The sequence below is a fragment of the Acipenser ruthenus genome, chromosome 23 (genome assembly GCF_902713425.1).
Source record: "Acipenser ruthenus chromosome 23, fAciRut3.2 maternal haplotype, whole genome shotgun sequence".
NCBI classification, from domain to species: Eukaryota; Metazoa; Chordata; class Actinopteri; order Acipenseriformes; family Acipenseridae; genus Acipenser; species Acipenser ruthenus.
The window spans coordinates 3887000-3901403 of NC_081211.1; the positions used below are offsets into that span (position 1 = coordinate 3887000).

Consider the following 14404-nt stretch of genomic DNA (forward strand, 5'->3'; position numbering starts at 1 on the left):
TACATTACCAGAATGAAGCAAAGTCATTTAAAAACTCAATATATATATATATATATATATATATATATATATATATATATATATATATATATATATATATATATATATATATATATATATAAATGTGTAATTAAACAAATAATAAATAAATGTGTAAATGTTATTAGTGCCATTGACTTTTAGTTAATACTGTATTTGCTTTAAAAAAAATGAGATCATATTTGCATATTTAAACCAATCAGGTATAGAAAGACAATATTGTCCACTTACTTCGTCTCTGCCTCCTTCCCTTTGAGACCTTCAGGCTGCCTGTATAATCCATTAAGCTGAAGGAAATCACCACTACAAACAGTCCAAACTGCATAGTAACTGCGCAGCTCTGTGGTCCAAAAGCAGGCTGATTGGAGTAGTCCCTTCCACAGTGCAGGTGTCTGCTCACTGCTCACCAAGCCTGGCTACAAGTACAAGTCTAAACATGCCTTACACATGTCCTGATGCACAGACCAGAGAAGACTGAGCACTGAATAACATGGTTCTGACACATTCAACCCATGAAGATCCCGTTTCTTTGGAAGAGACCCATCTGCTTGTGACGCAAGGCTTGCTACAAGTGGTGACGCATTTATCAGCACCAGCTCCTTCCTGCCAGAAAAAATAAAAACAATCAATCACGATCAACAAAACTGATATTAAAAGTTGTAAAAGGTATTTTCTTTTTTTTTTCTTCTTTAGTATGAGTTAATTTGGAAACTCCAATGTCATTTCCATTTGCAGCTTGAATGTAACACATTTAAGATGCAGTTTGGCAGTTTGTAACAGTGAAGGATTTACACAGGTACAGGGTACAATTTGTAGCAGATGCATTGACTATAGCTGGGCGCTTTGCTGCTCCCACAAATACAACAAAATAGATCAAATATAAAAAATAAAATCTTCATTTTATAATTTCCATTTTATATAAGATCATAAATGAAAAGGTACCACACAATGCGTTAGATTAGTTCATTATGTTATTGCAACACAGTGGCTGAAGGTGTTTGTGAGAGTAAGTCTTCATTTTGGTGTGAATTCTCTGTGGTTAAATAAGCTAAAGGAGCTAATGGTATAATCAGTGTCAATGTACGGATCATGGCCAGACTAGCCGCTCTCGAGTGTTAAATTGCACTGTCCACCCCCGCGGTCATTAATCTGATACTCAGGGTATGCATCCAACATATCCAGATTATACTAAAAGCATAGGCTTCACTTTGGATTGTTGTATCAAAACCCCCACGATGTATACGTTTTGTGGAGTCGCATTTGATTTAATTCTCTGTGGGGCTTATACTTTCCAGAACTGCAGGTAAAACAAGGGTCTGTCTACCAGTAATCTTATCATTGACATCATTCTCTTTGTTTAATTAGCATGTATTAGTGGTACTAAAGGATTGCATACTAATGGCCTGCAATGAATTAATGGCAATAGAGTCTGCAACCTGCCAGCAATGCATCAACTCGTAACCCATTAATGCAAAGAGTGAAAAGGCAGGCTCATAATAGCCCTAAGTGGACAGTTAGGGTGTTCAGTTCAGGGTGGAAGTTTATATTGCCAACTGTGCCTGCCTGCAGCCAGAGAACAACAACAACCAGAATTACAAAGAAAGAACGAAATGAAGCGGGTAGGTATTACATTGTCTTTAAAGAAATTCTATTTAAATCATACAGCAAACCATCAAGCTTGACCAAAATAAGGAAAAGTCTCAGCATTCTCCCAGCTCTGAAGATACTGGGCTACATTCTCAATGCACCAAATAATCATCAGTATCATTTATTCTGAACATGAAGTACATCGATTACAGTAATACAAAGGTAATAGGGAACAACTTCGGACTACTCAAAAGCCCCTAATTTAAATGTCTCAGTTGGTTATTTTTGGTTGTAGAACTTTATTTGTGTACTTCAAAACATATTTAAATGACGACTTGTAGTACAGTTTTAAGAATCCAGCACTACGCTTTTAAATGTTTTAAGAAGACGTATTCCACAGCATTAAGTAAATCTTCATAATGTTTCCCCAGAAACAATGCATATTTGTCAACATATCAGAGTAAATAACATCTTTATTTGATAGCACAAACAGACAAAACATTATACTGTGGTATCTCGGAGGCCACATTGTGTGACAAATATTGAAAATTCTGTGCATTCTACTGAACAATCTTGGTAGCAATATAGCAAGTTAACAATGTCAAGATGTTAATTTAAGTGGTAAAGCAATAGCCAGTGTTTTTGTGGGTTCCAGATCTCTTTGTTCAGTGGCAAGAAGAAAATCACAACAAAGACATGCAAACTACACCACAAACATCATTAAAAAATGGAATCACGTGCACCAGAACAGACTACTAACATCTTAACTTAATTATCAGCCGTTACTTGGCCTTGTTAAATTAGCCCAGGTTTATTTCAATTCAACGAGACCTCCCCACATAAATAAACAATTCTAAGTACAGTATTACCCAAATCCTGTACAGCTGCAATAAAGAGTACTAGCCTCTGGTGTGTTTTATGTAAGGAAGCAAAACCTAAGAGCAGTCAATCATTTATATCTGATAACTATAATATAAGCTAGAGGTTGCTACTAGCAACTCAAACCAAGCCAGCATTTAACCTTCAGTCAGTAGAGAATACTATGTTCAGGTATGTCCTTTACTTTTACAGCCTTGTTGGAAAAAAAGCCATTACAAACCATAATAAATTATACTGCCGTACTGAGGGTTTTAATTTATCAACTGTAGCAAAATCCAGCATATATACCTAAGCTTGCTCCTCTCCACACATCTTTGAATGCTTCCTGCAGGCTGCTGTGTGATACTGTATACTGGGAACCATTAACCATAAATTCTTATTAATTCGACTTGTATTTAGGAGGCTGTGTGGTCCAGTGGTTAAAGAAAAGGGCTTGTAACCTGGAGGTCCCCGGTTCAAATCCCACCTCAGTCACTGACTCATTGTGTGACCCTGAGCAAGTCACTTAACCTCCTTGTGCTCTGTCTTTCGGGTGAGACGTAATTGTAAGTGACTATGCAGTTGATGCATAGTTCACACACCCTAGTCTCTGTAAGTCGCCTTGGATAAAGGCGTCTGCTAAATAAACAAATAATAATAATTGTATTTAAGTTGAATTAAATGTTAATGAGCAGTCCATATATATACAATAGAGGGTTGTGTTTTATCCAATTGTAAGCTAATATTCTATATGTAAGTTTAACATGTTTAATTAGTTTCCTGCTCTGACAAATATTTAAGATGTGGAGAGACTGCAATGAAACACACCAGTAGTTATTGTAATAATTTGCAATAAGCCTGATTGATATCTATGACAGTTTATTAACATGCAACGGAATTTCAATAAAGGACTAAATCACATATCAATGAAATACTATGTCGCTCAAGTTTTACTCTTTTTTCTGTATTAATTCTACATTCATTTTTAAGAACATTAAACATAACAATTACATCTTTACTCTTAAATTATAAAAGGAACACTTGCAAATGTCTGAACTGGCTGATAGAATGTTTTTTTTTGTTTTTTTGGGTTACGTTTTTCAACATAACTGGAGCACAAATTAAGTCTTTTGAAAAAGTATTGTAAAGATTGCAAACAAATGGTACTTTGGGTCCTATGGGGATACGCATTTTAGACAAAAGGACCACTTTGCAAAGATTCAGCATGAGAACATCTTTACTTGAAATGCCAATTACCTTTTTATGGTGAAGCATTCATTGTTCTATACAACTATTTATTTTATTTAGTCAAAGAAACCACATAAAACTTTAGGACTTCAGTAATGATTTCCAGAAATCAAACAATAATAGAAAAAAAAAGATATAAAAAAACTTAAGTGGTTGCACCTGGTTTTTTTGTAACTATTGTATCTCACGCAAGAGTATAACACAGGTACAGTATCACGCTCTACCTGAAGGATTCTTTCACCTGTATGACAGATGCAACCTCATAAAATAATTAGAAGATTAAATTGACTCCTTTGTGCTCTGTTTTATTTATTAATAACGTATACATCTGTATAAAGGAGGGGACTTAAATGCACAAAGTGAAACAGTTACCTAAAAACCATATCTATCTGTTGGTATCATTTCAAATCGCATCATCTTGAAAAATGTTATTTTTGTCTTTCTGAAACTCTCTTATTAATTGACAAGTTTTAACTGTAGCTTATTAACAGTATTTTATTAACAGTAACAGTATTAATTGTGACAGAACGGGTTTAAAATTGCAATGTTTTAAAATGCAATGGTGCAATACACATTCTAACCCCTTTCATGTCTTCAGTCCTCTGCAACTGTAAATTTCAAGAACTGTGAAACTATATAAAGTCTCTCAAATGTAAACATCTAACATTATGTACACCCAGCTGTTCATCATTGGGATGCACAGCACTCTCCATTGCCTGACCAAGTTTCTATTTCGAATTATTTATAACTACAGTTGCTCAGACAGTGCAGACCGAACAACTAATATCGTTATTAAACTGCAGCCATGGGTAAATCTTCAGCCAGTTTTCCTGAAAATCTTTTTTAACGTTCCCTTCACTGACATCGCTTATAGTGCTGTTGTATCACTAAGGCTGTATGCTGTCACAGTGCGCATGGATTTCACAATTTCCATGAATCAGAAGCAGTGCAGTGTAATAATAATATCCAATTCTCCGTGAAAATCTCAATTGCTGAAAAAAACATTTAACATTTAAAAAAGGGTTGATTAAACGTTCACTTCACCAGTGGACAACATGTTATATGAAATCCAGTTGAAGTATCTGTATTTATTTTGTGTTGTTTTAGAATGAGTATGAAATCGCCTTGGTACCCTTCAGTTGGATTTATGTTTTGCCCCCTAGAACTGCCTTGGTGCCCCTGAATATTCATGCCCAACAAAGGCAACACTGCCTTGCCCTTCATGGCCTTAACTTCATGCCCTGACAAGGTATCAAAATATATCATAAAGCAAAGCAATGGCTTTGTCAGGGAACTCACTTTAACCTTACTTAAAATCACGTAAATATCAAGCACACGTCAAGTGCTCCCAACATCAGACTAAATCACCAATCAAATAGCTGGTTCCTTATTTGTTCCTCGATAATTAATATGTCCAATGATTGGAAACGATTTATATCTTACCTCAATCCACTACATCCCCTGCTGTGCGCCAGAGTTCACCTCCTTCTCCCCAGCTTCCACCTGCTTTTTGGCTTCGCCTAACGGGGAGGGCAGTTATTCTGCCCCCGCTGCCCATGGCTCCCTTACGGTCAGCCTCTCCACTTCCCTGCAAACTAATTCATTGGCAGAGGTACCTTGAAAGGTGAGGCATCAAAGGCCAAAGAATGAAGCATAAAATCATGTGCATTGTAGTAGTGCTGTCTAGCTTGTTTTAATAAATAATCTATAATCTATCCCACAAGTTTTCTGAATGAAAGAAGGTTCTTGTAAATGACAACAGTTTCAGCACCCCGTTGTACTAAACAGTGAGTAATCTATTTTGTATTTTGTTTTTATCTTCAGACATCAAACAACTCAACGATCAAAGTCTGTGCAGCAGCTTCCAAGCATGACAATGAAACTTGAGCACTAAACACGCAATAAAACCATTCAGTTCACTAACAACTCGCAACTTGTTTTTTGAAACTTTCCAAGCTGTTCATTTCTCTTTTCCTAATATTTTAGCAGTATGATTGTGCTTTTCTCATATAAAGCATCAGCCTTTTAAATCACACGTCAAAAGATATCATCACTTCAAACCCACTACTCAGGCTCATCAAATAATGAACTACAAACTCTTGCTAACAGTGAATGACTGGCTGGTTGCACTGGTGTATGCTTCTGTCCTACAAGGACTCTGTCGACTGGTTTCACAGACACCAATTAGCACTAATCTACCTAAAATAACATTACGGTAGTCCAGGATTAGTGCTAATCTGGGTCTGTGAAACCAGCCCTTTATGTTCAACAAAAGAACATACTATATAAAAGAAATTCCACAGACTAATTGAGCACAGTGGGGTTCAGGGTTTTGAAAGCGCCAGGCGAAGAAATGTTAACTTATTAAATAACTATTAAACACACTGAATTACAATTATTTCTCATATGACTTACACTGGTGTACCATTGGATGTGCAGAAGTCCTATTGTTTCTGTGCTTTATTAATTCATTGTTTAACCTATAATGCACATCTAATTTCACTGTGTCAGCTCAAAAGTAAAATCTATTACTTTGACTCCACCTTTTACTGTGAGATTAACACACCTCAACATAATTCAACTCATCTTCTATGCACACCATTTTACCATGAAGGCTCACGGGAAAACCTGGAATGGAACTGCTATGCAATTGGATACTTAAGTTATACACTACAGCAGAATTCTACTGCCCGTGCAGCTGGTAAATGCATTAAAGAAAGCTGTTGACAGTTGACCATTGAAATCTAGTAAATCACCGATTGCACAATTGTACTTATCGAATAGCTTTCCTAAAGAAAATGAGTTGCTGTTTTTGGTTTTACTAATTTCAACTTATTTCTATGGTCTATTTCCAGCTATTTATAGATTAAAAACCAAGCCACCTTAACTATTGACTTTTTTGTCGACTAAAACTACCTCACATCCAGTCTTTCCTAAGCAAGACTATAAATGACACCAATAAACCCAGGCCTCCAGAAGTGAACAGCATTAGATTAAAGAATTAGATGACTGGGGCACCATTATTGTCCAAAGAGTACAGGGCCTTGATTTACACAAAGATCTCTTTTACTCACCATACACAGCTTCCTGTTCAGTATTGTTTTATGGTGCCAAAACAACTGACACCTTCAAGTCAAAGTGAAGGGTGCCACTACATTTCCATGACCTTGAAAATATGAAGTTTGCATCTGAAATGTTTTTTGAAATATTAGCAGTTGAAGTAGAGCTGGCAGAATGACAATTTCATGTGCTGTAATCTTCTCTCATGGGAAATACAGTGATGTCCCTCTATTATGATGACTGCAGAGAATAGACAGGCAGTATATTTACATTCTTAAATGTTTTTTACAAACAAAAATAATGTGTAGGTGGGGTGGAGAGGTCCCTTTTACCCATCAGCCTTCTCAGTAAATATAAAATATTATTAAAAAACACAAAACCTTTCCCCTGGTTTCCATTAAATATCCTTGCTTTCACTCTTAGGAGTCTGAGCTGTAAGGTTACCCTTGGAAATCCTAAACCGTATTGTAGTATTTACATTAAAGCTTGGCAAAACGTATGTCAAGCTAAGATTTATTTTTCTCCTTTAAAAGAAAACTCACTTTTCAAACAATAACACACATGAAGAACGTATCAAAGGCCATTGTAATGATAAAGTGTTTGTTATATAGTTCAAGTTGTTTTTCAGTACAAAAAACAAGATGAAATGAGAAGCATCTGCAAAATATAAACTTAATGTTTACATTCATACTTGCTGTATTCATGTTTACATGTCATGCTGTTTATCAATTCAAATCCTCAGAGCAGCACCAAATTCATCTTACTTTTCACTTTAAAAACAAAAAACAAAAGGAGGGTTTCTCTTTCTTTCCTAGATAAACCATACACTAAAAACATGTTCTATAAGCTGTGTCCTCAAAGACATTGTTTCAATTTACTCCTACAGAGTACTGTAACTTATTACTATTATTATTATTATTATTATTATTATTATTATTATTATTATTATTATTATTATAATAATAATAATAATAATAATAATAATAATAATAATAATAATACGAAAAACAAGCTATTAGCTATTTACTGATCATTGACCTATATTTGGAAATACCGTTGTAAAAGTGTATGGTGGATTACAATACTATTACCTCACTGGTCTAATGGTGCCATAAAACGAGTTTATTCAAGTTGGGCAAAAATATTAAAAACCCATTCCAATCGCTGAACAAAAGACTAATTCACACATTGTATTCAGCAAAATAACAACGTTCAGGAAACATGACATTGACAAATGAATTCCACAACCCATTTCACAAAATACATTGGCTTTAGTTATATGTTAAATCTACAGAGCACACATTAATGTCAGCTCGTTCTCCCCGCAAATAATCCATGTTAAAGCCAGCTGACCTAGCCAAGATTCAAGTACAATACTGTCGACAAGCAATACATCTTTGAAGGCCATACTGTCAAATATCACTTGACATGAAACCTTCAGAGTTTTCCAGAAATGTCATTTTTCAATCTAGACGTCGGCCAAAAAAATAAACTGTCGTAAAACTTTAAAACAAAATTTAAACAAAATATGTGTATCATGTTCTTCTTTTAATGAATTACGATATGTTTATATGGCCCTGTCTCAACCAAAGAACACAAGAAGACACTCTTATACCACAAGAGACAAGCTCGACTCTACACTACCATGTTGCTTGAAAGCTGCTGCATACCACATCTGAAGTAACTAAAATCCTACTGGAAATCTGGTACATTTTTCTGCATGCTCCCTGCTATAGCTTTGGGTTTTTTAGTTGGTAACCAGATCCTCTTCACAGAATTGCACAATTCAAGGCTCATGTGGTTTACTCTGGAACAATAATCAGTCTGCTTCATCCAAGAACACAGATAATCTTATCTAGTTTTCCAAACTCTCCACAGGGGTGCAGACATATTCCAAACAGTGGAACAGCTGACCTGAAACTACCTAGGGGACAGTGGTGAAGAACCTTTTCTTGATAATGAGTGCCTAGGACAATTCATACCTGAGTTTTTAGGTGAATAACCCAACTAAATAACACACAATGCACAACAAAGCAGTTAATCCTGGTAACCTTGAGAGTAAATACATACATTTGTAAACTGACGTCCATTTATATTTATTTAATAGTCTTTTAAATAAAATGTAAAAAAAAAAAAACAACACAAAGAAATCTGCCTTGTTGGATTTTTTTAAATCAAATATTTAAAAAAATCACTTTAAATGATATTAGAATGAATCTCAATATGCTTTTTCTCGCTGCACGTTATCATTTACAGCATTGCACATAGGACACCTACTTAAACAGTGTACTAAATCAAAACGGTACCAAATCAAAGAAGCTTTTCTTAAGGCTGCTACCCACCAGACACTAAATAAATAGAACCTATACTTGTGATAATTAGCTTTCACACCAGAGGCTACGCGACTGGCGACGCGAGAGCGACACCAGAGAGACACTAAATAAATAGGATTTAATCCTATTTTTTGAGATTTGACGCGCGTCAACTAGGGCATTGAGCAATCAGAGAACGGCTTCAATCCACGTTGTCCAGCAGGGTGAAGCAGTATCCAAAATGACGGAGGAAGCAATAATACTTGCCATTGAAAAAATACCCAGTGCTATGCCAAAGGGCATCACAATTATAAAGATACAGATTTAAAGAACAATATATGGGAGTCCATTTTGAAGGAACTGGATAAGTCCGGTATGTATGATTTATTGTCATATGTGTTGAAATACAGTCAGAGAAGACACTCAATGTCCACATCACGTTGACGAATATGTACCAGTCTTGTCAATTTTTAACAGTTGTACAGATGTGGCAAATTTCAAACCTGTCGCATCGCCTCTGCGCCGCTTCTGATCATGATGCTGCTTGTGTCTCGTTAGATCGCGTCGCGTCTGGTGTGTGGAGACCATTAACGTACAGATTACAGGTGACCAGTAACCTCCTCACTAGATCAGATACATTAATGATCTCCAGACTGTCTAAATTGTATGCTGTCTGTCACAGGTAATCAGACGACAGTTAATTCAACGTGCAACTAAATGTAACTGGTAAGAGTTACCATAATACCATTATACAATACTTTTCTTTCTTACATGTTTGCAGTAATAAATAAAAACAATGTAATACTTTTCATTAGTATTTTGTAATATCCAACTATAAAATACATACAATACGATAAAACACCAATGCGGTGCAAATATCATACACCCTTTAAACACATACTCATATGCTACTAACAAGTCTCACACAGCAATTCCCAAACATGCGCCCATTAAATGGTTAAATACTCGTTGTTTTATAAGACAGTACATCACACATTTAGATTGGCTTTTTAGCAGGTGGGTAACGCTGCAGAATTACTGAACAAGAACACCGAATTTGAATTTAACTGTCACCAAACACATACTGCAAATTTAAGAAAAACGCACCCCATGTTGCATTACATTGTGGTCCTCCACCCCCATAAATAAATAAATAAATAAATAACATTTTGCAAAATGTTATGCGAAGCCGACACTTTACTAGTACACCAAAGTTTATGCCTACTGTAAGTTTCAACGAAGTAGCTGTACAAACGTTACTAACTGTAGCGTAGCAACAGAAGATATCTCTAGTCAATATGCGGGATGCATTGAACGGACTACCTGGATAACACACGCAAACTGAAGTGGTTTCTGTTTCATTTTTGATTTATACTAAATATACTAAATACGTGTCCTAAGTGCCCGAAATAAATGAATTACAGAATGTTGCGTATTGTTATGAATTAAACTCGCATTACAAATAACCCCTTCGGTAAAAGACCACGCCTTTCAAGTTGCAACCTAAAACTATATTGTTGCAGCCTGCTACAGTAGGCTGGTGATGATAGGGTAATGCAAACCGTTGCGCCTACTTGTTCTACACTGTAGACTACAGAGCAATGTATTTGAGCCTGCAGCCAAAGACTGAATCCTGCTCAGCAGCAACCCGCGCACACAAACACTCCATCCGTCTATCCGCAATTATACGGAACAAATTATTATTAAAATGAAACAGTGCTTTACTTTATCTGTATGTAATCTAAAACAAGTCTAATGGTTTATTACTGGTCTATTTCTTATTGTATATGTCTGTATTGTTATCTATTTTGTTAAATTATTTACTGAATTGCGTCATAAAGAACTCCCTCTCCAAAAACTTAAAATTAATGAATATATAAAAAGGGGTACTAAAAAAATGACGTCGTTATCTTCACGCTCTACAATATGCAATCATTGTGAATTGTAAATTGCATAAATCTATAAGGATAATCAAGTCCATCATAAAAAAGTGAAATTGCTCGAACTAGTGTACCTGCACTGTGTGATAACCCTATTCTCTAAACTTCCAGATAAGACAAATCATTATAATATGCTTAATATATAGGTTAGCACTACACTGCATGTTTTATATGCATCTCTCTCAATGAATTAATTTCGTTTTTACAGTACGCTCAAGTATGACTACAGTTCAAAAGTCCTACCTGTTCAATATTGCGAGCCCCGTTCACAGCAGCAAAATGAATGAATAAATTCCGTTTCTTGACGTGTTTTAAACGAACTCCTCCTACACCGGTTTACACAACACTTCCAAAAAGGGAAAAAAGAAGTATAAAAAATGCTTTGCAAAGCCACCAAGTTTTTTTTTTTTTTTTGGAAGTTCCAAAATCTATTTTTAAGCAAAATACTTCACTGCGAAGTATTTCAATGTAATAATAAACTCTCCCTTTTTAAAAACTAAAGGCATCATTTATACGCAAGCTGTTTGTGGTCATTTCAGAGGATTTTCCACATAAATCCACTTTTAGTGCAGGAAAGCATCCAACTCTAAGCAGTTAGTCACAATCTTAGGAAGTTTGCAGCATCCAAACCTGTAAAACCATCTCTTCCAACTGCGCAGCGTGCAAAAGCATGCCTGCTAGTCCCACCTCCCCTGGGCCCACACCACAAAGCGTTGGAGAAAAAACCTGTCGTGGATTTAACTTGGAACAACTTCATATTACAAAGTCAATTACGTTTTCAAACAAACGAATAACTATATAGAACTGTAAATTGACCACCGCGATTTTTAAAATATATTACAATTATAAGATTGAAAATACCAAAAAAAAAATAATAATCTGTGAATTTTTTGTAGTTTATTTGCATATATTATAATAGGGATAACATCGTTAAAAAGCAGTTTTTAATTGAAACATCGGTAGAAATCGGGGTGGCCGGAGGGGAGAATCTCAGTATGCACACTTTACATGTGGAATAGGATGCGTAGCAGTTCTGGTTTCTGATTAATAATGTCTCTGGCATGTATGATGAAGCAGAATCTGTGCAAGTCGAAGCCACGAGATACCTGGTACTTTGCGCACGTTTGGGCACTCGCTGTGCTGACAGAAACAGCATCAACAGAAGGTATGAACATGACATCAGCACAAAACAAGCCAGGTTTATTGCCCTTGAAATCATAAAAAGAAAATTGACAGAACTGGATGGTGCAAGCCATCGGGAGACGCGTCAAAAATCACACTGGACATATTCATCAGTGCATTCCAAAAGCATCACTATTTCTGTCAAATAATTGTGATTAAGATTATCATCGTTTGGCAGTGTTTTAGCTGATGGACAGAGCGTTCTGTCGCCCGAAGTCACCAACACATACCTCTCTGTACAGTCATTCTGCGCTCTTTTTATCAAAGCGTGTGTAAAAGCCGCGTAAATGGATTGCTTGTCTCTCAGTTCACTTCATTGTTTTAGTTTACTGATTTGCTAAAAAAAAAATACATATATATATTTTAACTTGCAAGTATATCAATGTAGTTGATTTTGTGTATTTTGTCTATATTATGCCTGCTGGTATTTTCCACCGGAGTTAATTTACTGAACCCCTATCATAAAATACCTGCATAATTATAAAACAAATATGTGATACAGCTGGTTTATGTGTTTTTGGTCTGCCACTGTTTAGATCATTAAACATCTGTCTCTATAAAGAAGTCCAGAATAACCATAGGTATATACACCCCTGCCACTGCTGGATATCAATTGAATATCTGCTCACAGGGAATGGAGGGTGTTCATATGCCTGAGATGTCTAACTCTGCAGCTTCCATTATGTCCAGTGTTGTAATGCATGTGTACTGTATTAAAAAAAAAGGTCTACACATTTAATTGAAGAAATAATGAGCCACTTTAGCTGTGTTTAACTGGCATATATCCTAGTGTCTGATCATCATGTAATTTACAGTAGCCAGAAGCCAAGTTTTTGGTTTGAAGTAGTGTGTTTGTTCGAAACTTGTGAATGACTGCTACAAAAATAAACAAGAAACAAGTATTAACAAAGAAGGATAGGCAGCCAGGGATATTGCCCTTCATGTATTGCAATAAGGTATGTATGGTAATTACATATGAAAAGGGCAATAATGGGGATCACACAATGAAACAACAGAAAAGTAAATACATTTTGAATTAGCAATTCACTAACCCAGAAGCTAGTTTTTCATTTCCACATCTGTAGTTAATTGTTGTGGGACATTTTTCGAATAACTACACATGGAGACAGTTTAAATGAATTTACTTGCGTTGCCATTATTAGATAATAGACTTCAGTTTGCCACCTTTTTGCGTAACAAATGAATGGGTTTGTGTGCATTTCTCCATTTATTTCCTTCAGAAGCTGCACAAACATGATTCTGTGTTAGTAACAGACCAGTGTGTTCACCAGCAGCAGCTATTGTGATGAAATGTGAACCATTTCCCTTTGAATATTCTTCTGAGGTTTCATTATCACTTCAAGAGGTAACAGTAATATACAATAGACATACAAGTTACTCTTAAAGGGGCCATAGCAATATATAATATATTTTGTTGAAAATTTCTCAATGGTTCATTACTTTGAATAATCTTGAGTGGAGGTTGGTCACACAGTGGGTCACGTTGTTGTGTGTTGACTACAATTAAAAGGTACATTTACACCATTAAACCTTGAATAACATGATGACCCGATGATATCACTGTCCTGTTTGCCACAGCAGTCTGAGATTGTATACCCCAATTAAATGACTTTTTTCCATGCTTAGTGTCATGAAAAATTGTACACAGTCCTTAATAACCACCAAGTGGGGACACACACCAGTAAACCTGATGCATATTAAACTCCCATGTAGATTTTTGCCAAGCAAGCATTCAGATCACAGAGCATGACATCTGAGCCTGCACAGTATCAAAAACCTCAAAAGGCCTTAATTGAAAGCTTGCGCGTATCGGGGGGGGGGGGATGTGGTCCCAAGCAATTTGACACCCAGATATTCAGAGGTTTTAATTTTTAGTTAGACCAGTGTATGAGATATATTATGAAGGCCTTGACCCCTAAGGACAGGAGTCAGAATGTCAGCTGTTGAGGTTCATTTTAGTGTTTGTCTTCCATTAGGATGAAAGCTGTTGAAATGCATGCTTGTTCTGTCTCAGCCAGAATTTCCCTCTTGTGAGTCATCAAGATTACTCTCTGCAGTAATACTCTTAAACCCTAGCCCGTCCTAACAAATATTTATTAATTTCTTACTCACCTAAAAAGACTGAGTTTTGCTAACTATACATCAGCAATGTGGTGG

At 35.9% G+C, this 14404-nt stretch overlaps 1 protein-coding gene across 2 annotated transcripts in view; it reads right to left on the reverse strand.

The window, feature by feature from the left end:
• Window positions 1-11735, reverse strand: part of LOC131699709 (R-spondin-1-like) — a 28822-nt gene extending 17087 nt beyond the window's left edge. Inside the window, exons 1-2 of one of the 2 annotated variants that reach the window (XM_058997503.1) lie at window positions 11288-11735; window positions 271-642 (exon numbers count right to left, since the gene is read on the reverse strand). In XM_058997503.1, the coding sequence (XP_058853486.1) occupies window positions 271-364 (94 nt within the window). In that variant the 5' untranslated portion in view covers window positions 365-642; window positions 11288-11735. The remainder of the gene's footprint in view (window positions 1-270; window positions 643-11287) is intronic. The other variant, XM_058997504.1, reaches the window with a different exon arrangement.
• Window positions 11736-14404: the final 2669 nt, after the last annotated feature.